The sequence below is a fragment of the Etheostoma spectabile genome, chromosome 8 (assembly GCF_008692095.1).
Source record: "Etheostoma spectabile isolate EspeVRDwgs_2016 chromosome 8, UIUC_Espe_1.0, whole genome shotgun sequence".
NCBI lineage: Eukaryota > Metazoa > Chordata > Actinopteri > Perciformes > Percidae > Etheostoma > Etheostoma spectabile.
Window position 1 is genome coordinate 12841336 of NC_045740.1, and position 23427 is coordinate 12864762.

General features: G+C 39.8%; 1 protein-coding gene across 1 annotated transcript in view; it reads right to left on the reverse strand.

The window, feature by feature from the left end:
- peak1 (pseudopodium-enriched atypical kinase 1) overlaps positions 1-23427 on the reverse strand; it is a 104458-nt gene that overhangs the window by 15881 nt on the left and 65150 nt on the right. Inside the window, exon 4 of the mRNA XM_032523469.1 lies at positions 6742-10232. Within this exon, the coding sequence (XP_032379360.1) occupies positions 6742-10109 (3368 nt within the window). The 5' untranslated portion in view covers positions 10110-10232. The remainder of the gene's footprint in view (positions 1-6741; positions 10233-23427) is intronic.

A 23427-nucleotide genomic window follows, 5' to 3' on the forward strand; every position in this document is an offset into this window, starting at 1 on the left:
GTGGGCACTAGAAATCTGGGTCATATCTTACAGTTACTGATGGTGTGTTATCACTGAGAGTGTTGAGACAGTGTTGCAGAGTGACTCCAATCCCAGTGTGAAAGCCCCGGGGATGCTATGACAAGATTTGTCGTAAAGTGTAGCTTGTTGCTGCCAGAGATGCAACTTGTACAGGCGGTCTGCCACAAAGAGTCTATGTCTTTGTAAGAAATCGACATGACCACAATTGCCCATGAGGCCTGTGTGTCAACGGTGTCACACTATTTCACTGATGTACAGGTGGCGGCAACACGCCAATATAGGCAGCAATGTGACAGAAAAGGCAGGATAGGGAAATGGCAGCAAGTAAACATTCATATAAACTAGTTTAAAAAAGTATTTAAAAAATTTATTTTGCAAATTTTTTGTGAGCAAGGAAATTAATTAAACCATTGCTTGATGTCCCTCCCCTCTTACTATTTCTACTATCAGGGCTTAGCGTGGCCTTGGAGAATTGTGGTTTAAAGAAAGAAAAATTGGTGTACCTGCACACAAACAAAAAGAGCCAGAAAAAGAAACATTATGTTAAACACAACTATTCCTTTTAATTAGAGTGTACTACAAGATCAAGTCACAACCAGATGTTCTTTCACAGTCACCTGGGTATCTGTGGTTCGCTGCTCTATGCTGAATCAACCTCAACAGCTAAGTTTCATCGAGAGCCATCTGGGATCAGTCTGCCCGTTTGATCACAGTAAATAAGATATCCAAAGCGACCCTTGTACTGCACACTGATCTGATAACAGTTTTGCCGCGGCCTTTCAATGTGACCTGAGTGAGACATTCCAGTCTCAGGCCACCTAGGTTGTGACCACCCAGGTTGGGTGACATTCTGAACTGTATTCTAAAGAACTGTGGCTTTTAACCCCCATTGTAATACACAAAATACCTGCTACCTAGCTCTTCAGCAATTGGCTGGCTCTAAATCTTCAGATTCTATTTTGGTGGCATATTGTTTACTTTTCTGGCACTGCTGTTTTGAGTTCTAATCTTATTTGCCTATTTATCTTTTTTTTTGTCCTACTGAATAATAACAACAACAAAAAATGTAAAGAACTGCTCAAAGTAAAACAAAAAAGGTCACAGACGGTTCACAGAGCTGGTTTCATAGCCGCAGGTGTTGTAATGGGTGGGACAGGATGGCAGTAATGTTTGCATTAGCCTCTATCAGACTTGTCATTTCCTTTGACAGGAATTGTGACTACACATGTTGCTTAATGACTAATGATGTATGTGATCTTCGGTAGACGTCCTTGTCAAGACAAAGAACAGCTTAAGAGAGGACTTTGTCCAACTGAATGTTTGTGGCCTGTAGCACACTTTTCTTTACAGTGTCTATTGCACTAGTAAAAACCAAAGAAAATTCTTTAATCGCCAACAAGCTGGCCAGTTATTCATAAAATGTTCCAAAGCCTTGGTGTGTGCCACCTTTCTTGTAGTCCCAACATGAGTAAATGAATATTAAAGAGACATTTGACTGAATAATCCTTTTAGGTATTTGTTGCAGAAAGAACATTCAATAAAATTAATTCACAGCAATATGTATCTAAAAGAACACTAAATGGTAAAACAATCACATTCCTTGTTCCTAAAAAAGTTATGTATCGTCAACAGAACATGCATGACTGTATACCTGGAGATACATTTGGACCAAGATACTTTTTAGTTTTCACTTGAAGGGTGACTATCATTTTCTAAGTAAACATTTTAAAACAGATACTAACACCAGTATAGGCTAGTTGGAATACACATTTTTGAGGTGAAGTTGAGGTTATTAAAAAAATTGTTAACATTATCTTGTAGCCCTCCAAATACGGTCAGATGTTTGATATAAAAATGTGATTTATTGTATCTAACAGTGTTTTTTTTTCTTTTTTTCCCTTCAAGTATATGGTGTGACCTCGCTCTTGAGGAGGGGTGTTTGACGGCTCCTAGGCCTATTAAGACCCTTTGGTTGCTGGGAATGGCTGATGATGACTGATGATTGACACCTGGATCAACTGATTGCTCACATGTCTATAAATAGGATTGTTTGAGCAGTCATTGAGTCTCTCTACCTCCTCCTTATTTAAATTAATTGGATTTAATTGACCAAACGTGTGTTCTCCACCTTTTTTCATACCTTTGAGCCAGGTCATGACAATGCTAATATGAAAACAGTCGTGTTGTGCACTCGCTATCACACTAGCATTTTTGGAGCTAAGGATTTCATATGAAAGCAGTGTTCTTTATAAGAAACACAAGTGCAATATTTTGACATGACGTGATAGCAAAGGGAACACTCTAGGAAAACAACCAGCTGCCCATGTGTCTGTCTCTACCCCGGGGCTCTGTGTCAGAGGAAAACACCAGATCTGACATGTTTATGATCTGTCTTTGTAGACCACAAGCCCTCTGTGTCTCTTTTAAAGAGGGTCGATCAAAAGCCTCTGAGTTGCCACAATGCATTACTTTAGCCCTTGCCAGCAGTAGACAGCTGATATAAAAGGCTCAGCCAAACAAAACACAAAGAGTAAGTAAACTGTGAAAAGATGGCTTGAAAAGGGGCGTACAAATGAATAAAATTGCAAATAAAACTGCATATACATACTGTATAATCAAATACAACATTTTTTTTTCCTCCTGACCTTTTTTATTCTGTCCTGTACTGTTTATAGGAATAGGGTTCATAACATGGTTCTGGATTGAACTAACTGGACATACTGTACTGTATTGTACACGAGGGCATAACTAATATTAATCCTACTGAAAAGCAGACTATTAATCACATTCAGCTACCAAACTAACCAAACAAGCATTAAATCACAAAAAAGACAATCTCTAGCACACAACCTTGTATGAACAAAACATCCAGTGCAAATACACACCTTGAGAGGCCCATGACATAATGAATACCTTTATGGCTGCTACACGCATCAATGTCAGGACCTGACTTGTTCAAACAGTATGAAGCTGCCCCAGTACATGTCACAGTTTCTTAGACTTATGTTGCAACAAATGAACAATCTCCGATCCAGAAACAGAAATCCCATAATCTCAAAAAAACTCTCCTCCCCACTAAGTCAACATGACTTCACATGGCCTGGACACACAGGTAGTTACAGGAAAGAACGACGGAAAGGGTTTCCGTTCTTACCCACTGTACTGGCTCACACAGCTTCCCATCTGGAAACCTTGAATACGAGGCAAAGTTGACTTTACATTCTAGGGAGAGCAGCTAGCTAGCTGTGAAGAATCAAAAAGTATTTTCCTGCATTTGTTCTTTCCTGGTCTTCCTCTATTTCTCCCTCTTTGAATGAGCTTACCTTCCTAAGGTAATGTGTGTCTGGTAGTGCTGAAGAGTACGCCCACTGTTGGCCAATATAACTGCTTCCAGTCAAAGTAAAAAAAAAAAATCCTAAGTAGGATTAACCCCTCATCTGCCAATAATAACAAAAAGTCTGTGGAATGACCTGTGTCAGTTCAGTTTTTTAAGAAGACTATGTAACATAAAAAGTGCTTTCAATGACTGCAAAATACATTTGCACAACATATATTTTCTTCCATATGGAGACAAACAATAATAAAATTTTGTCAGTAATAGTGGGTAGTGCAAGCCAGTGGAACTTAAATGTCATGGAGAAATATTTTAAACAAGGATGAACTAATAAATAGCCCATTTTAGCAACTGCTTTGGTTGAACAAATTCCAAAAATTGTATAAGCACTGATTTGAAAAAAACAAATCTTTACAACTTTCCTTAAAACTGAAAGGAACCTTGCTATTGACAACAATCAGAGAAGTTATTGAGGAAAAATTCTGATCCTTTTAATGTCTGCTTCTAAAGTAACGTGAGGCACTTATTCACATTATATAAATACCTTCTTTCTGCATACTTTATTTCTGTCACATCCTCTTGCACACCACCGAAGCAAGCTGAGGTACCAAAGGAGAGGTTCAGCTATTTTCTGTGTATGGGTCAACTCAAAACCATGTGCCAATACCTAAGATAAACATCAAATACAGTGGACACTAACACTGAAACCTACTACCAAAACACCAAGTCAATAAATAAGTTACTCATTGACAGTGGATACTATTAACAGCAGGGTCACAACAGAATGTTTGTAAGAGACAGGTTTAAAGAAAATAAGACACACAAGACCAAAAGGTGAGATGCTTTAAAATGTGATGTATTAAATCTGGTCTGCTTTTAGTATGATTCCACATTGACTTATATGTTTATTGCTAGACAGTATGCGATTGCATTTGGTACAATACTGCTAAAAAACTAATGGTATTATGTGCTTAATCAATGACTCAAGAAAACGTTGGTTGCTTTTTCGTATCAAAATAAGTGAAGGAATACTTTTATTAAAAACAGTTAAGCATTTTAATGTTGAAGCAAGATGTTCCTAAAAATGAGATTAGTTTCGAGGATGCAGTAGAAAATAAATAAAATAATATAAATAATTAGTAATGCATCACGCTCTGGTGGAAGTGAGAGAGAACAACAACTTTGCTCTGATTAATGACTTTTGGGCAACGTACTAGGTATTCTACCATACAGTACGGCATCATATGCCCAATTTTAGCATGCTATTACCTAGACATCTCAAATCAATAGCAGAACTAGTGCATACTTGATTCTTGTAGCACATGTTATAAAGTTAGAGAAGAGGCAGTAACTTCTGAAAATGAATAGATGACTAGAGCGGAAACTTCAGGAGAGAAAAAGCCGGGAAGCTAGAAAAGAGACAGAATGGGGACGAGCTCTTGACAGGATGAAGGAGAGAAATATTCCAGAGTTCAAAGTGCTCCGGGCTCAAAGGAGAAAATGTGGTATGGTAGAGGAGCAAAAATTCCATGAAACAGAGACAGTAATAGTAGAAAGCCATGCACCTTGAAAACAACCCAGGAGACATGGATAATATGACGGTGGCAAGGATACAAAAAGAGGAGAAAAAACGGATACAGTAAAGGTCGTGCAAGGTGAAAATTTAAGTGTGACATATCAGGTAAGAAGAGGAACAAGAATATTTTAAATTGTACCTTAGCTAAACTGTAGGTATGACGGATGCTAAGTAAACAATTCCACAATGCTATTCCTACTAATCATGTGGCTGTCTGATACATTTTGGGAAACACATCGATGCTAAATGGCACTCTCCCAAACAACCCTCAAAATATATCGAAGTCCAGATGATGTTTGAAATAGTTTTCTGTGCTTGATAACATGAAATAATTAGGAGAATGTGATTTTTTTACTCAGAAAATAAGATTCATGTTAGATACTTAGATTAATGTTAAGACTTTTTAATTGCATTGCATTGCAACTGCACTGACTCTGAGGACCCCCTGATGAAGATCCCTGCTGCAAACAGTAAGCTTGTAAATACTGTGCTAAAACAATGATTAACACAAAATGGATTGGCAATGTTTTCAGAGTGCATTATCTCACATTAGAACTTCACATTATAAGAAGTGCTTTCGCTATACAGCTTTTCTGATGAATTAGTTTTTTTTTTTGGCCACTGCAGCATCCATTTGACTAATTACCATCTTTGAGGATTTCTGGGCACTTAGCTTCATTTCTAAGGCAAAAACAGGTCACGTTCAGCCGAAACAAGCTTATAATTTAGAAAAGAAAATACAGCGCATCCGTGACATCTGGCTTATCTTTTTCTGACACTAATACTCACGCTGCAGGAAACTTACCCCAAGAACTTAAACACAAGGGGCAACAGCAAGTCCAAGAAGAATAACTTATTATGCAAGAATACAGTGACTACCCTGCCAAGCTGATGATTACTGGGAGTGTGTCATGTGTGTGCGAGGCTTTGGTGAAAATTGAGGAGCTAAATAGAATATGACATCTTAAGCAGTGATAAATAGAGTAAAGTGTCTGACTGCTGTTGGATGACTTGTAACACACTGAGCCCCCCACCCCGCCCAAAGGGAGAACCGCTGAGCACAGAGCCTGTTGTGCAGGTAATAGATGACATTAAGGACAGCCCATGCAGTTAGAGGGACAAGTGGATGACTAGACATATCAAATTAAGATCAAACATCTAGAATCTGTGATGAGGGATCTGTAACACGGGAGAAGCATCCCCGGCACTTTGAGGAGCAGATGGCAAAGACTGAGGATCTTAATTTTAAACTGGCCGTCATGAATGCTTTGAAGGGAATGCGTGTGGGTAATGGTAATACAGGCATTGCATGCAAAATAATTCATTTGATCACCAAGAGGTGATGTAGGAAGAACATGTGTGGAATTCCACAAAAGACCTTAAAGACAAAGGGCATTTAAAAAAACAAAAACATTTATGTAAAAGAAATATTTATCTTACAGTTGCTGAAAGTATTATCACCTCTTAAAAATTGGTGTTGTTTTGTGTTGGAACAACTTCTCAATCTTACTACAGAACTCCAATAGCAGCATAACTGCATTTTGTCTGAGGGCCATAATCCTACAAGTTTTATACCTACTCCATGCACATGTGCATACCTAGCAAATGATGAAATTACATTTTTGATCCTCACTAAGCTCATTGACAAATTACAAAGTGGTACTCTACATGTATCCACCATAGCCATGCCAATTTGTGGTTTGAGATCATCAGTCCACTGCAATAGTTGTTTAGTTAAGCAACTTTATATTTTTATTCCCCCCTCAGTATTCTAATACAGTGGTGTCAGAGGGGTAATTAAAATAAATACCTAAAATCCTTGCTGATGAGATCACATCCAGTGGTTTGTAAGGGTGCTGTTCGCCCTGGGCTCAGAGGTGTGGATTCCTTGCTCTCTTCAGGCATCAGTAGTGCATTTTCTCTGCACTCTTCTACTCGTAGTTCTCCTTCTCCGTCACCAGGGGTGTTGCCACTTTCTGGTTTGTAGGTAAAGATGATGGTTGGCTTCTGGGTCGGATCATCTGGCTTGGCCTCAGTGAACCAGTGATGTTGTTGGATTGGTGGTGGTGGAAGCATGTGAATAACTGTGCCATCAAGCCCAACCAGCTTGCCTTTGTCCCTCTCTCTCTCCATCCTCTCCCTCTGCTCATCCTCGTCTTTCCGTCGACGGAAAAAGCTCTTAAAGGAGATCCAGCGTTTGGGTTTGGAGCTTTCTGTTGAAGTACGTCTTCCCTCTCCACCTGGACTTGCTTCACCCTCACTAGGTCGTACAGGAGAACTGGAGGCAGAGCTCTTGGTCCAGTTGCCAAAATGTCTCTGGAGGATGTTAGAAGCGTGGTAAGGGGAAGATGTGGATCTAGGAGGGGGGAAAGGGGCATTGGGCTCTGATCGAGGGCTGGAGAGTGAGACAGCAGCAGAGGCACTCTGGGATTTAGACAAAACTTTGGAGGGCGTGTCCTTCTTGGGTTTGGAAAGACAGCCATCAGTTATAGTAAAGAGAGACTTGGGTCGGGTAAGGGTCTCCCTCATGGCATCAGGTGGGAGGGCATACAGCTCTTCAGAACTGAGGGTAATAGCTTGTGCTGAGGGTGACTCTGGAGGAGACTGGGGAGGTTGGATGGAGGCCACAATCTGTAAAAGCACAGCACTGGCCTCCTCCCTGTGGCTTACCACTGTTCCAGAAGACATAGCTTCATCTGTATTATCATCTTTACTGCAAGTAGCATCGCCACTTGTCTTGCAAGTGTGTGTAACAGCATTGGTTGTAGGGCTGGTTTTAGGTAGCTGTGCAGTAATGGCAAGAATGGCGGGGGAATTTGTTAATGTAGTGGGAGAGTGGGCCCCAACTGTTGAGCTCCTCACAGTGCTTGTTACGGTGCTAGAGTCTGTAGTGGTTCTAGGTTGTAAATTTGGTGCTTTTGGTACTGCCTCAGGTGGGGATTTTGTCTCTTCAAAAGAGACTCTCTCTGATGTGCCTCTACCAGAGATAGTTTTCTCTGTTGAGGAGGACTGGACACTCTCAGAGGATCCAATCTCTTCATACGTATGGCTGGTTACCCTACTACCTACCCCCTTTGGCTGTGGCAGTTCACCACTGAGTCCTAAAAAGCTCTTGTATACAGCTAGGTTGTCATATGCACTTGGATTGATAACAATAGGTACCTTAACAGCATTCTTGGAGCTGCGGGCATATGCTGGTTCATCCCGAATAATAATAGGAAAAGGAGGCATGCCTGCATTATTGAAACTGTTAAACTTGATCTCTGATAAGTTGGAAGATTTCACAGGCACAGTTTGTGAGGAAGACAGCCCAGCAATTGGAGAAGTGGGAGCGGATTTGTGGCTGAAGTGTTGAGTAGGGATGGAGGGGCCAGCATTACTCCCGAACCCTAGATCCACTTTAGGTATCTTTTGGCGAGGACTTGTGCTTGATGTCCACACTTCTTGATAGCGTATGTTCCCTGATTTCTTTCGCGGTGTACCTGACAGGGCGACAGATGTGGGTGACATTAGCATCACAGGAGAAGGAGAAAGAGGGGAGGTTGGAGACAGGGGTTGACCTAAATGAGTGCTACAGAACAATGTAGGGCTGGAAGGCATTGACAGGTTTTTGGGTTTTGCGGTAGAGTCTGGAGTCTGCTCATCTTTGTTGGTCATGGACGCTGACACGTCAACTACAGTATAAGGCTTACAGATCAGAGATTTTTCCAAATTCACTACACGGTATGGTTTAGCCTGCTCCTCTGTGGGACTAAAACTAATAGTGACTGGTTGACCTGGAAGGGCTTGGGGCATTGGCTTGCCTTCTTTGCCATCCTGATCCTCTAATCTAATGGCTAGGACAGCCTTGTGTGTTTCAGTCACCTTAAGTGGACTCAGTGCTCTGTGGACGGGCTCCTTTTTGGGGGGAGAAGAGAAGGAGAAAGGTGCCTTAGAAGATGAGGGAGAACGCAAGCCATTTCGAAGAGCACAGGGGGCACTGCTCCCACTGCTGGAAGTTGTTCGAGAATCCTCTGGAAGGGATGACGATGATTCTGGAGAAGTGGTAGACTCTGAATTTGATAAGAAACCACTGCCTTGCATGTCATGGGGCCCATAGGGAAGAAGAACTCCATTGGAGTCCATAGAGGGATATCCATTCAAGATCTCATCATAGCTATCATCATAGTCCACTGCACAAATACGCTGTAGTGAGCGGTTGCGAAGTGGCACTGTATTCCACTTTTTCCCTGCAGCAAAGGGCACTGGAGACAACGTGGCAGCGCGGAAATTTGAAAATCGTGGTTGGCCTCGCATACGGATCTCCATGGCTAGTAACTCTTCATCACTTTCATCCCAGCTCTCATGTTCATCATCATCCCTTTCAGTATATTCGTCCTCATCCTCCTCATCATCATCGGAAAACTCAGGGTAGCAAAAGCGACCACCCTCAGTGCTAATGACCTCAGAGCTATCGCTAAGGGATACCCGTTTTTGAGCAGTCCCACCACCACTATAACTGCTGCTTCCCATGGCAAGACAGCTTGAGGCTGGAAGGCCTCTTTCCAAGGAGCGTCTGTATGAACTACTGATTCTTCCCCAAAACAAGTCCTTGGAACTGGAAAGGGGCATGGGGCTAGGGCCAGGGCCTAACCCAGCAATTTCCTTTAGTACATCTGTCAGTCCACTGTTGTTATTTCCACTAGGGGTCATTGGGCTAAGTTGTCCATAACCTTCAATCTCTTCACTGCCATCCTCTCCTTCATTGTTGTTGCTGGGCCCACCAGGCCTCTTACGGTTCAGTCCATTGCGATTCCAGACAGTGAAGGCTGATGTTTTGCCCTGTTCTATTACATATGGTGGTCGTTGCAGGTTACCATCTGAATCCAGTCCTGCAGAGGAGCAGGGCAGCATCATAGTGGGCTTAACAGCAATGGTTGGTTTCTTAGCAACCGGTGGACGAAAGTGTCCTGAGCGAGCAGACCCACTGCCAGCCTTCTGGGAGTTGATGGTAAGGTTAGTGTTGGCTCTGGCTCCAGCAGGGGATGGATAGTGTTGCTGAATTGTTGGAGGCCTTTGCTCAGAAGGAGGCTTCCCTCCACTACTCTGAGCCAGACAGTGCAGACTCTTAGGTTTAAAGCAGTTCTTGCACTCGCCTGGTTTCCACACGTGCTCGGTGAAGGTGCTGCAGGCGGACATGGCAGCTGGTCCAGTGAGAGAGCCTGATGGGTCAGTGGACAGGAAACCCCTCCATGAAGCTTTGGGCTACAGGAACTAACTGTAGTAACACTATTCAAGGCTAAAATGCAGAGAATACTGGACCTGAAAAAGAGAACAGAAAAGAAAGGTGTAAATTAAACCAATCTTTCAAAGTTTGAATTGTTAATTTAATGTAAAACACTCACTTGATTTATTTGCCACAGATTTAATTAAGTAAAGAGGATACATTGGGGCAGAAAGAAAGAAACAGAAAATAAGCAGTCAAAGAATGAATTAGAAATGCAGTGCTACATTTACTCCATTCGGTGGCAGACTTTCTCTACTAAGCAGCCAATGTGTCTTACGGGGAGTCATCTGTCTCCTCCTAACCCTCAACTGGACCCGTAAGACTTGAAAAGCAGAGGGGCAGAAGTGAAGAGGATTAAGAGAGCTTTATTTCTAACCAGGTTTAGGTGAGATAAAGGTACTGATACTACTCATTGGAACAAAACCACAATGTCCTAAATCCTATAAACTAGATCGGTTACATCGCTTCAACTGAGTTCACATGCACTGAAGTCTGACAAATGGGATGAGAAAGAGTTTTTCAGTTTGCAGCGAGGTATGAAAGTAGAACTATAGCGCATTCTTGGTTTGTAGTTCTCTGCTCTCCAAGAAACTAGACTTTATATTTCACCACATGTGGATAAAGTGTTTGTGAGTGCTTCCATACACTGGATGAATAATGTAGGCAAAGTAGCTCTTCCTTCCTGTAGTGTAGATAGTAACTGCAATTGTAGCACAATTCAACATGACAATCATCCTAAGTACAGTATATAGGCAAAGCAATGAGTTTTTAGGCCAGACAGTGGATTGTGCTTAACTGTAAGTCACCTGACTTTTCACTTGTTAAAGACCAGATTGAAGGAAAAAAGCCCCCAAAACCAGAAATTCAGGTAGTGACTGCAATTCATTTGCACCCAAGTGTACTGAGTTTAGTTTGTCCAATACGATATGTCAAAAGTGGGGATCCATGTTTATACTGTAAATGGCCACAATTTCTACACTTGGACGTGAATGTAAATAACCTCAAATCTAAAAGTTGGTTATTCTTTAATTTCAAATCTAAAGTGGATTAGTACATTGCCAAAAAACAACTTCCAAACAAAAATGTCACTCTCTTTCTACTGCATTACATAGAAGCAATAAGCTGTCAGCGATCAATATTCAGTCATGAGATGAAAAAAAACTAGTTTCAAAGGGCAACTTTATCATTTAAGTTTTTCTTTTTTATAGGTTTAATAGCTTTGAAAAGTCACACTATTTAGTCTTAGTAACTTTAAAAGGACTGGTATTTTAAAACTTAGGCACAAGCATCGTCTCAGGTTATTGGCACCAGCATGTTCACGTCAGACACATCCTGTTTTTTTGGCCTGCCGGGGTCACATTTAATTACATCAGGAAACCATATCCTTTTGTTTTTTTAATTACACAGTGAAAAATACCATATTTTATATCAGGCCAGAACAATGTGCATCATTTTATGCATGCATTTATGCATTTTATAATGACAACAAATGTCAAGTATCATAACACTTGTTACTGTATTTTTTGGACACACAGACATTTTCTTTGCAAGGATCATAGTGTGTTATAATTCTCTTAGTTGTAAGTAATAAATTATAATAAATGTTATAATACATTATAATGTAAGTATAAGTTACTCTAAGTGGTCAGTGGGTGTTTAAGTGAAGTAGTGAAATTACCAGCTGGATATAAGTAATACTGAAAACCTTGAGAGTAGAAAGGAAGAAAGTGAGGTTAGAAATATGTTACACCCAAAAAAATTTAACTTTACAGTGTATATGGGAAAAATACATAAATTCTGTTGATTTTGTGAATACAAGCTTTAGGATTTCCATGTAGTGGTTAATTGTTCCCCATGAGATGATTGTACCAACCATTTTTTAAAAGTAACAGGCAATATATTACAGGCCTGCATCTGCTATTGACTATGCTGCTGGCTGCAATCAGAAATATGATTTTTCTCTTTCCCTTAGCCAGCAAAAGCTGATTAAATGATATTTGATTTGCTGGGGTGAGGTAGCTCATTCAGCTCTATTTGACATGTAAAGGCTGCCAAGGGATTAAAATAGATAGCCCATACATATACTGTAGTGTGAGATATCTTAGAGAGAGGACCTTTAAGATATTGTTTGACAATTCAATACAACCAAATAACCGCCATGTAAACATTGCACAATGAATTGAGTGCAACATACAATAATTGAATTATGTGTTTAATATGCAAATACACACTGACACTCCATCTCTTCACTTCCACTAAGAAACATAATGTGTGATGATTCTGTATCACCCTGTATGGGTGAACCAAATCTTCATTTCATTAAATAATAAAGATAAGAGTATGATTCATTGTAGGGCTGATATTGACAGGGGCGGGTGAACCAGTCTTCTCATCCATCTAACAAGGTCATAGGAGTCAGATCCTGTACGGAAGGATGTTACCATGACAACACCCTGGACCTACCCAGGGCCTGACACAATGAAGCAGGAACTCTTGAATCAAACTTTGCTAACTGAGCTGTGATGGGTGGGGGGATATTTATCCTGCTACACCGCACAGGACGCATCCTCACAGGAAACAGTCTGCAATTCAAACAATATTATTCAAAACCTGTGGGTGATGTGACACGTAAGCACTGAATATTTCTGTGGCAACTTTCAAAACTTCATGAACAACCACAAGTACCGCCCAATAAGTCTCTCTCTATAAATGTTGCTCCATGGATGGAACAAAAGATGCATTTTGTTAACTTGAGGCCTCTGTCCTCCTTGAAACACAACATGACACATTTAAGACTGTTTTGCACAGCTATAAAGCAGCTGTTGCACAAGGATTTTTCACAAGAATAACAAGTAGAGGAGAGGAAAACATTGAGGAAGTGGTATTAACATGGATATTTTGCACAGTAAAAAAAAGCGGAATAGCTTTTTTGAGATCTACACCAGACAGACTTTCTTTGTAACTACATTATTTCTTGCCTGACAGACAGCGGAGAGGGTGGAGAGGGAACAGTTTTCTTTTGAAATCAAGATAAAGCCTTTTTGTGTTTACTTTCTTTAGAGGAGCTAGATGGAATTGTGACAATCAGCTCCCAGGCTGCATTCTAATAAGATAATTCAGTTTTTCATGCCTTTGTGTTTCTGATCACGCTTCTAAGAATCAACAAAAATCCAATTTATGTCACATGCACTTTTCCACCAACACAAACCCCCAGTGGTGAATGTGACAGCATATTTTACTTTTCCCTTAGCCATCACTACAATTCAGTTGTTGTTTTGATTTCATTTTTTCCTTCTTTTCACAGTAGGGACAGATATGACACTCCCTCAAACAGCCAGCAAAGTGTACTTATATTTTGGGTTCTCATTAAGCTGAAAGCCAAAGAGTAGTGCCATGTTGTTACTGACAAGACCTCACAGCATTTAATCTGGGATGACATTTGTGCCGTGGGGACACCAACAATCCCATCTGCCCAAAAATCCTTTCCTAAAACATGCAGTACGGTATTCTTAGTGCTGGGCAGAGTGCTGGGCAAATCATTAAAATATGATAACTCCAGACACCATACAGAAAGAATGGTGAAACCTCTCTGAAACAACCAATCTGTCTTATCCTGCTTATGTAATTGTCTTTGTTTGAACTTGAAAATTCTGGGGTTATACTCATTGAAATATAAGCGTTCCTACTTATGGCCATCAGCCAAATATTGGACTGCTTTTTTTGTTTCTTTTATTATGTAATAGACATTACGCAACACAAAAGAAATGTTATGAATTACTTTACTTTAATACCCTCCAGAACACAACATACTGTCAGTACTATAGTGAGTGTGTATATACACAGTATCTATTATAATATTGGCAGTGTGTTATTGATCCAGTCTTTGCGTACGTCCACAGTGTGTCTGCAACATATTTGATTTGAGAGATATGAAGCAGCACTAAGACGCAGGCCATTATTGGAAAACAGTGTGCAGTTGTACACATTTTCTCTCTTCCTTCAGATTTCTGTCTGTTCCTATTTCCCCCAGCTTTTTCTGACTTTAGTGTCAAATACAGAAACTGTGAAACCCATTTAATGAAGAGTTACAGCTCACCACTTGTAACACTAGACACACACATTGATTTGCACATAATTTCTAAAAATACAAAAGAACTCCACCAGGCTATAATTTGTCTACATTGGTGAAACATTCTTACTGATAGCTGCTTAGTTATTCTCCTCAGTCGTGTTTTTGTTTATCACTGACTTGCTTGTCATGCATATTTGATGAGGCCAAGGCATTAGTGTTGATAATTTAAATGGATAGCTTATATCTAAGGACTGATGACTGTCTGAGATAAAGAGACGCCTGCTCTTAATCAAAGATATAATTGTATTAAGAACAAATAGATTTATTTGTGGTCAGAAGATGAAAAGCACACAATCAGTGTAAGCAGAGACATTTATACCCTAAATAAATGTGCAATATAAAATTCCCATAACCTGTATATGCTTGTAGCAGAGTGTTGTGGAACAATTTGTTTTTTAGTTGCACTTTCTTGTGGCATGATTGTTGTTAAAGTGTCATTTCATTACTTTAAAAAATAATGATGGGAAATCTGGTTATTGTGATTCAGAAATGTCTAGGAAGGAGGTAGAACTTCAAGTTCGTCACCATTATTTGTTTAACACATCTGAATATTTAACTAGGGAATTTAAACTGGCAGCTTAAAATTAGAGTGTGGACTTTCAGCATTTGATAGGGAATATGGGATTGACTCATATATGGCGTGTGTGTGTGTGTGTGTGTGGGGGGGGGGGGTCATCAAGTCAATCATAATAAGAGCTATATCCTGGTTTATTTATTCACTCTGCATAATGCTGCGTCCCTCGGCGCTACAGTTATTTAGTTAAGAAAATGGTCAATTACATGGGCTAGGGTACTGTTCTCTGAAACCATCTGGCCCCACACAATATAATGTAGCCTCCATTTATATTGTCTGCGAGTTACAATGAAGACCTGACACCCAGATGACCAACTTTACGTTTTGATATGTGTACACTGATAATTCATCTTCGGATAATTCTGGAAAATAATTAATAAAGATATTAAGTTAAGAGTTGCCAAAAAATACAATTGTAACAGTGGAATCCAAATGTGTTATTTAGTGACTACATCTTACTTATTACCATTTCTTACAAATGCCTCCTGAGACAAAATGTTGTTGTGGATGAATAACATGCCAAAAGACTAAAAAAAGAGTGTGAAGCTTTTTCATTTTTAAAAAAAAAGGTTACTGTCAACAATCTATTTTGGTCTGTGCTACATATTATGTTGGAATATGAAGCATGAGTGTTTTTAGACTTAGACTTCTCTTTATTGTTTTTCCCCACTTATCAAATTCTTACTCACTAAATCTGATCTCAGTTAACAGATGAAATAAAAAGCTGAGAAGAACTTACATCACACACTACCCAAAGAGGAATTGGGAAACATTGGGGGGACTTTGGGAGTCTATTGCCAGTGGTGACAACCAAATGTGTTCAATTTGAGGAGGACAACATCCTGAAAAGCCTACAAAAGCATTTACAAAACAACATGTATGTCCTAAATCTGAATTCCTCTGAACAGCAGTGTAATGTTGTCAGGTGCTGGTCATAGCAATTGATACAGTAAGAACAAAGAACAAAAATCAGCCTGAAACCTGTGGTATGGTATCCAGACTGTATCAGTTCTTAGTGATATCTGGCTGCACTGCCCTTTCTATTGAGAGGACCTGGACTCGCGATTGCCCAGGACTGAGTGTCGATCTTGACTGGCATGATGTATGGTCTAACATTCCAGAAGTATCTCGCGATCTAGACCATCAGCAGATTCACTACAATTTCATTTATAGGACATATCTCACCCCCCTGAAAATGCACCATATGAAAATAATTAACAGCCCTTTATGCACTTTCTGCCCAATTAAAGCTCAAGGTACATATGTTCACATGTTCTGGGCATGCTCTCCTGTTGGTAAGTTCTGGAACAATATTGCATCCAAAATTTCCACCTTGATTAATGTTACTGTACCCGTTACTGTAAATGTTTTGATTCTAAATGACCCTTCAGCCTTCCCGGTCTCTAAAGCTCAAAAACGTACTGTGTTTGCTGGACTTACAGCTGTTAAGAGAATGATTGCAATCCGTTGGAAGCCACCTCATGACTTGTCTGCTCGTTCATGGATCCTTTCTTTTTTAGATGTCACATACGTGGAACTCTCTACGGCTTGTATAGGTGGAGCCCTGGGGAAGACTTTGGACACTTGGCACAGCATTACTGAGTCCTTAAAGTCAATGCTGTAGCCTTTTCTTTTGTTTGCGTATGTGACTGGTCCCTTGTCTTGCGTCTGTCTGTGTGTGTGTCTGTTTCTGCACGTGTTGTTTGGTCTCCCTTCCTCCTGTGTTTTGTGGCCCTGGGATGCGTTCCCACTGCATAACTATAAATTAATGAATGTTAAGATGGTCCACAACTGAGTTTTTAGTGTGCAACAAGCCTCTTTTTTCGCATGTACAGCTAGTCCTTACATGTGCCATGTCTTTGCTCTGAGAGGGATCTTATTCCCTCTGGTGTGTCAACAGGTCACCTGCAGCATGAGTGAGAGCAGCAATAATTAGGTTTTAACATTCTGCACACATGCACAGTGCAGCTCTAAAGACAAGGACTACACAGGGAATTGAGGTGTTTGTGTCGTGTGCATGTGTGTGTGCGTGTATGTGTGTGTGTGTGTGTGTGTCAACTTTCTAGTTGTGGCCTGCACTTTTTCCATTTAGAAGCATCTGAATAAACAATATTTGGAGAATATATGCCTGTGTGTGTTTGATCTGAATAGGACTAAACAAGCTCAGATAAACTGTCTGTGTGTAACTGCTGACAGAAAGTACACATTGCCATGCACAAAAAAATTTCTGCAGTAAGTAGCTGTAAAAAGTGAAAGGCCAGGTTACAGATGCCTTATTGCAGATGCTGCACTCATTATCCCTGTTGTTAACCTCAGCTGCTCCCAAGTCTGTCCTCCTGTCTCTTTCCTCTCATGTGCAACAATAGCTCTCTGTTTGCTAAGGTTCTTCCTTCTCATCCGTTTCTTCCTACTCTATTCTCCCTCATTCAAAGTTTTTCTCTGTTGATTGTTTCCCCTTCTGGCTCAAAAGTTCCCACTTTCTACTCTCCCCATCTCATTGTCTTACGTTTTATTCAGGCAGTTTCTCTTTGGGCCTTTACTCCCTTTTGGTCTCTCTCCTCTGAGATATGTAATTTGGCCTCCCTTTTGTCCGTCTCTGCCTCCAAAAGTTTTCAACAAATGACTCCCAGACTTACATTTTTCACAAATCATCCCCACCAAAACCCAAACTTGAAAGTGACCACACTCAAACAATAAAAAAACTATTACCAAGCACTGACCAGCAAACACACATACACGCACGCACGCACGCACGCACGCACGCAAATGCAATTCTATCACTTATAGAGGTTTACAGGCAGTGGACCAAAAAAGCTAATACAATAAATAACAGCAATATTGAGCCTTGGAAAATGAATAGGAGTTAGATTTTAGCAACCTGCCTGTCCACAAGGAATACTACTAGCATACAGAGGTTACAAAGGAGGACATTATTTGTCTCTCTCTATAAGAATCCGGACAGACTTTAAAAACAAACATAAATAAATACTTTAAATCATTTATTCGTCCACATATTCACTCAGCAAGCGCTGTTGCTGTTTGCCTGTGGTTACATAACATAGTTTGATCCTCAGCTGCTCCTGTCCACATATCAAAGTGTGTGTGTGTGTGTGTTATTTTGCAGTTAATGTGTCTAATGTAGCACACCAATGTGCCATTATTGAGGTATTGAGGAATTTATACTTGTGAGGTAATTATGGCTCTAACTGATAATTATTTTCATTATCAATTAATCTGCTGATTTGTCTTTCTAATTACATTGTAAAAATTTAGCCTACTTCATATGGAAACAACTTTAACTGGTTATTTCATTATTTTGTCCACCAAACGTTTTTTTTTTTCATCAGTTTTTAGTGTAAGTGAGCGTTCCATCTGTGCTGTCAGAGATTCTGATTTGTGGGTAGGTCAAAGGAAGGTATAAAGACTCTCACAGCTGTATGAAGACAACGCACACCCGCACTCGCTCCCACACACACACACACACACACACACACACACACACACACACACACACACACACACACACACACACACACACACACACACACACACACACACACACACACACACACACACACACACACACACACACACACACACAATCCCATATTCCCTATAAAATGCTGAAAGTCCAGTGGTGTCTGTGGCTTTGACAAAAATAAAAAACAACAACACATCAGTCACACAGATGTCAAACATCACACAAACCAGCAATAGTCAAATATGATGGCCAGTTCCAGAATAGTCTTTTTCTGCACTTGCTGGTGCAGTGTTAGTTGTTGAGATGAGATGCAATGTTGGCCCTCGATCTATGACCATCTGTTCCTGATTTGATAACACTGTCTGGTTTAGTGCCAGACGAGATGTAACACAACACCTGCTGCTAGGCCTCGAACAATTCCAAATTTTGCTGTACAATTAATTGTCTCAGAAATAATTGCGAATAACAATAATATTGTCTCTTTCAGTCAAATTTAAAAGATATTATCTAAGATGTATTTATTACTTTTACAAACAAAATAAAGCTTTGAATGAACTCCAGGATACATTTTCTGGTTATATCACTGTTATGTGACCCAAATAATGTAATAACACAAGTACACAGCCTATGAAGTAAACCACACCTCTTTATTATCATAAAAACATTGTGTTATTTATTCTTAGATGAACATAAAATTGACAATAGTACAGTATTATATAGTTTTACAAACCGTAGCTAATATTATCATTTATTGCAAATAAACAAAGAAACCGCAATTATGTAAAAAAGATCATTGTAATAAATACAAAAAAATTGTTACAGGCCTACCTACAACCAATAAACAAGCCCCATGGGACTACAAAGTGAGACTCAGACTTGTACTAGTATAAAAATAACTTCTGAGGAACGAGTGATGGGATAGAACTTTATATACTGAAAGCTGTAGCCTGCCGAGACTTATGCATAAAACATTTCCCTCTGTGGTTGACTTACAATTAAGAAATAGTTAAGAAATCAATTTAGTATGCAGCGAATGGGCTCTGATCTTAGCAGTAAGGTGAATGCAATCACATGCAATAGAAGAACAGATGAGAAAGACAACCTCTGAGGGTGATTACCTCTGATTCATTCAACCCCCGACAGTCACACAGCAAAGAAAAATAGGACGGCAAATTGTCAGGAATCTATTTTCCAATATGGTCTTTTTTCACTGCACCCAACCCAATTTAACTCTGTCAAATATGTGTGCTTACTGAACAATTTTGAATTGTTTTAACATGACTCAGCAGACAAAACATAAGACTTAATTCCTCTTATAAAAGTTTAGTTTCTCCTTGAATACATAATTACCTAAATCATGTTCAAACAAAGACAAGACGACACCAAGCGTCTGTGCGTTAATTGCAAGTGTTAAATATAACTGTTACACAAACAGAAATATTTGAATATCAAAAGCCTTTTTTAAACTCCCACACTTACAGTATACCATCCTTTCATCTTTTCCAATTGTATACACCTAAGCCCCCCCACCCCCCCATCAGTTATTGCTCAGTGAACTTGACATGCCACAGAACTACTCACTCTGAGGGAAATAAAGCATTTGGGACTTGTTGGAGACAGACTGTGTGATAATGTCACTTTGCATTTAGCAACTAGTACATTTCAGCCAGAGAAGAGTACCACCACCCCAACCTCATCTCTACCCCTGTTTCCACCTGGTTAGATACTAGGTAGAATCTTGGTGTGTGTCAGTGTGTGCTGGAGTGACGGGACTGCAGGAGACAGGGTGTGAGGGATGCACTGTATGTAGACAGTGTCTTAATGTGAGCTTATATATAGGGAAGACAATAAGAGGAATGACTTAAACAGAAATGAAAACATCCTTTGTTTAGCTGGAAAAAGCCCACTTCACAAATGCATTCTGAATGCCTTCCAACCCATAGTACCCAGTAGTGGCGATTCGACTACAGCTACCAATTTTAGTCACTTGCTCTCAAGTCCTCAATGTCTCTGCAAATTACAACACTAAACTCCACACTGCTGAAAAGTGACTTTTGCATTCAGAGTTAGGGGGTGAACATGACATCCCCTTGTAATTGGGGGGTGTGTGGAGTACCGAGCAACATCATAGATTTCACTCATTTGTTCTTTGGTCAACAGAGAAGAAAATACTTACAGGGCAGAAATACTTGATTTTCTCTGGAAAAAGGCAAATAACTGCTGTTGCATTTACTAGACTGGCACCAGGAACAATTGATGGTATACAGTATGTAACTGTTAGTATGTAAATAACTCAAAAATGCGGAAGTTACTTTTGTAGTATTGATAATCTCTACAAGGTGCATTTCATCCATATCCAAAGCATGTAAATTCCTGGTGACATTTAAAGAACAACATTAGCACAGGGAACAAGCTATTCAGCATTATATGAGGCGCTGAGACATACGGTGCCAGTGAATGGGGGCATACTGTGAAACATGGAGAGAATAGATGACAAAAAAGAAAACAGTGACCACTGAAAAGAATAAGAGATTGAGTTGTAAAAAAGTAAAGCATATAAGCCATAGACAGAAAGCTTAGTATAAAAAAAAGTACATTGTTCACTTCTCCACAGAGAGGCAATGTTTTTCCCATGAGAAAAGTCAGAATACTGAGGAGAGAAGCTCATTTCTCACCCAGAGCACGTTTATAGAGAGGGAGTAGGAGCTCGCTGAGCCTGGTACATAATAGTGGAATAACTGAGGCTGAAAGCCGAAGCCATGAGGAGATGGGATATGGGATTTTCTGCTGCTTTATGGCAGAGGGCTTGAATGATAAGACAGCCATGGCAGTGGTATAGACAAGAGCAGGGTAGATATGAAATAGGACAGGACTGCAGAGTGAGAGGCTAGGCAGTGGGAGAAAGCTGTTGTTCGTTGGGGCAATGGTAAGCCAGTGTTTGCCAACACCAAGTTATTTAAAGAAGAATGTAGCCTCATTTATTCTTATAGATGAGATTTGAGATGGGTTTTTTTTAGGATAGAAGCAAAATGGGCCAAGAAGCACACATACTGCAGTGCTGTTAGTGATGCAGCCTTCATTTGCTATCACGTTTAATGCTATGGTATACATGCTCTCTATGCTAATCTGTTTTGCAATGATCAAAAACTCAAAGGACAATTCCGGCAAAAAATGAACCTAGGGGTTGATAACACATCTGCGTTATTAGTTGATCATTCTCTGGGATATGGTTTCATGCTGATCAAATGTGTCTCTAGGTTAAAACAAGCTAGTACAAACCCCTGATTACCTCATAACGCTAGTAGTCAAGAAATGGAGGAAGTAAAATACATCACTTTTGCACCACTCTTCCACAGTAGCATAATGAGGGTCCCTACATGTAACCCGAAGCATTGAGAACTTTGTCACTGACAGTTTATAAAAGAATTAGTTTATAAAGACATTACCGTTCCCGATACCATATTTTGCTTCCCGATACCGATTCTAATACTTGAACTTGCGTATCGGCCAATACGAGTACTGATCCGATACAAGTGTGTCATATATTTTATTAGGTTTTAAAAACTGTATACTACTATCCCTGTATGGCAGTGATATGATTTCTATCTTTGTTGTCAGTCTGGCTCAGGTTAAACTCTCAAACAATGATTGAAAAGAACTTTCTTTTATTATCCAGTTTGACAGTCAGTTATAACGGAAAAAGAACATAAATAAAGTACTTTAAAGTAGATTTAGTTTAGGGCTTTATTACGTGGTATCGGATCAGTGCGTAAACTCAAATACTTCCCCATACCAGCGTTTTAGCAGATTTTGCCAAAGTGAATCCACTGTATGCCACTCCAGTTCCAAGCCTCCAGTTCCAAGCTCTCATTAGTTGCATAATTAAACTCTAATTGAGAAAACATTCTCATTAAAAGACAGTGAAGACCTTTTTATTATTAAGACAGACCCAAAAATGAGAGGGACATAGAAATGCATGTGAGCCCTGTAAATAAAGCAATGGGTATTATACTAGTCCCTTACATGAAGACAAGTGAAATGGGCTGATCCTATAAAGATCCCAGATCGAAGCTTAAATGGGTAACAGGCAACATTGAGACATTCTGTTTTATCTCTCTTTTAACGGTTGAAAATCAGTGATGAAGCCCACTATAAAGTGAATTTCTTCTGGCTCTAATAGTAAAATAAACCCTCCACGTCTACAAAAAATCAGCATCTTTGTTCATAGTAAATGGAGGAGCTCCAGGATGACATTTTTTTCTTGATGAGAGAGATGCCCAAGTATTAATTGAACCAAGGCTTGTGGAATAAAAGGTGTTTGGTGAATCCCATTAAAAAAAATACAGTCCATTAAACAGATGAATGGCCAACCATTATAAGCAGCCAGTGTATATTCAGATGTGTTTGCTGAAGTGATTCATGTGTCTTAAGTTCACTGATATTGTTGCATACAGATGTATTAATCATACTATTTAAGTCTAGCATACATGATCTGATCTGCATTAAATGCAAATGGTAAAAAAAAAAGAAGAGAAAAATAATGTGGAGTAAAACACGCATAACTCAGACTGAGCTAAGAAAAACAGTTCCAACTACAGACTTCACTACCAATGAATGGGTATCAGTGAGAGACATGGTATATAATCTACAGAATTTCCCCCGAGAGTGATTTTCACAATCCAAAAAAGTCTGTGAGCTGACAACACACAGACCACCAAGGAAGCTAGACAAGAGAAATAAGGTGAGAGGAGGCAGAGGACTCAGTTTATCAACATTGTTTCAACTCTGTCACAGCTAGTTGTGAGTATGAAGGTCTCTTGCATATTACAGTATAGGACTTCTGAGAAATAGTTTTCATTGTGGACTGGCCTTTACAGTGTTCATGCTGCATCAAGGGCTCATCCATATTAATGAAACACAAGATGGACTCAGTGTAATGGACTGAATCCAGGGTGATGTACTAAGTGGTTAGGCGGCTGACTGTGCGTGTGTGTGTGTGTGTGTGTGTGTGTGCGTGTGTGCGTGCCTGTGTGTGTGTGTGTG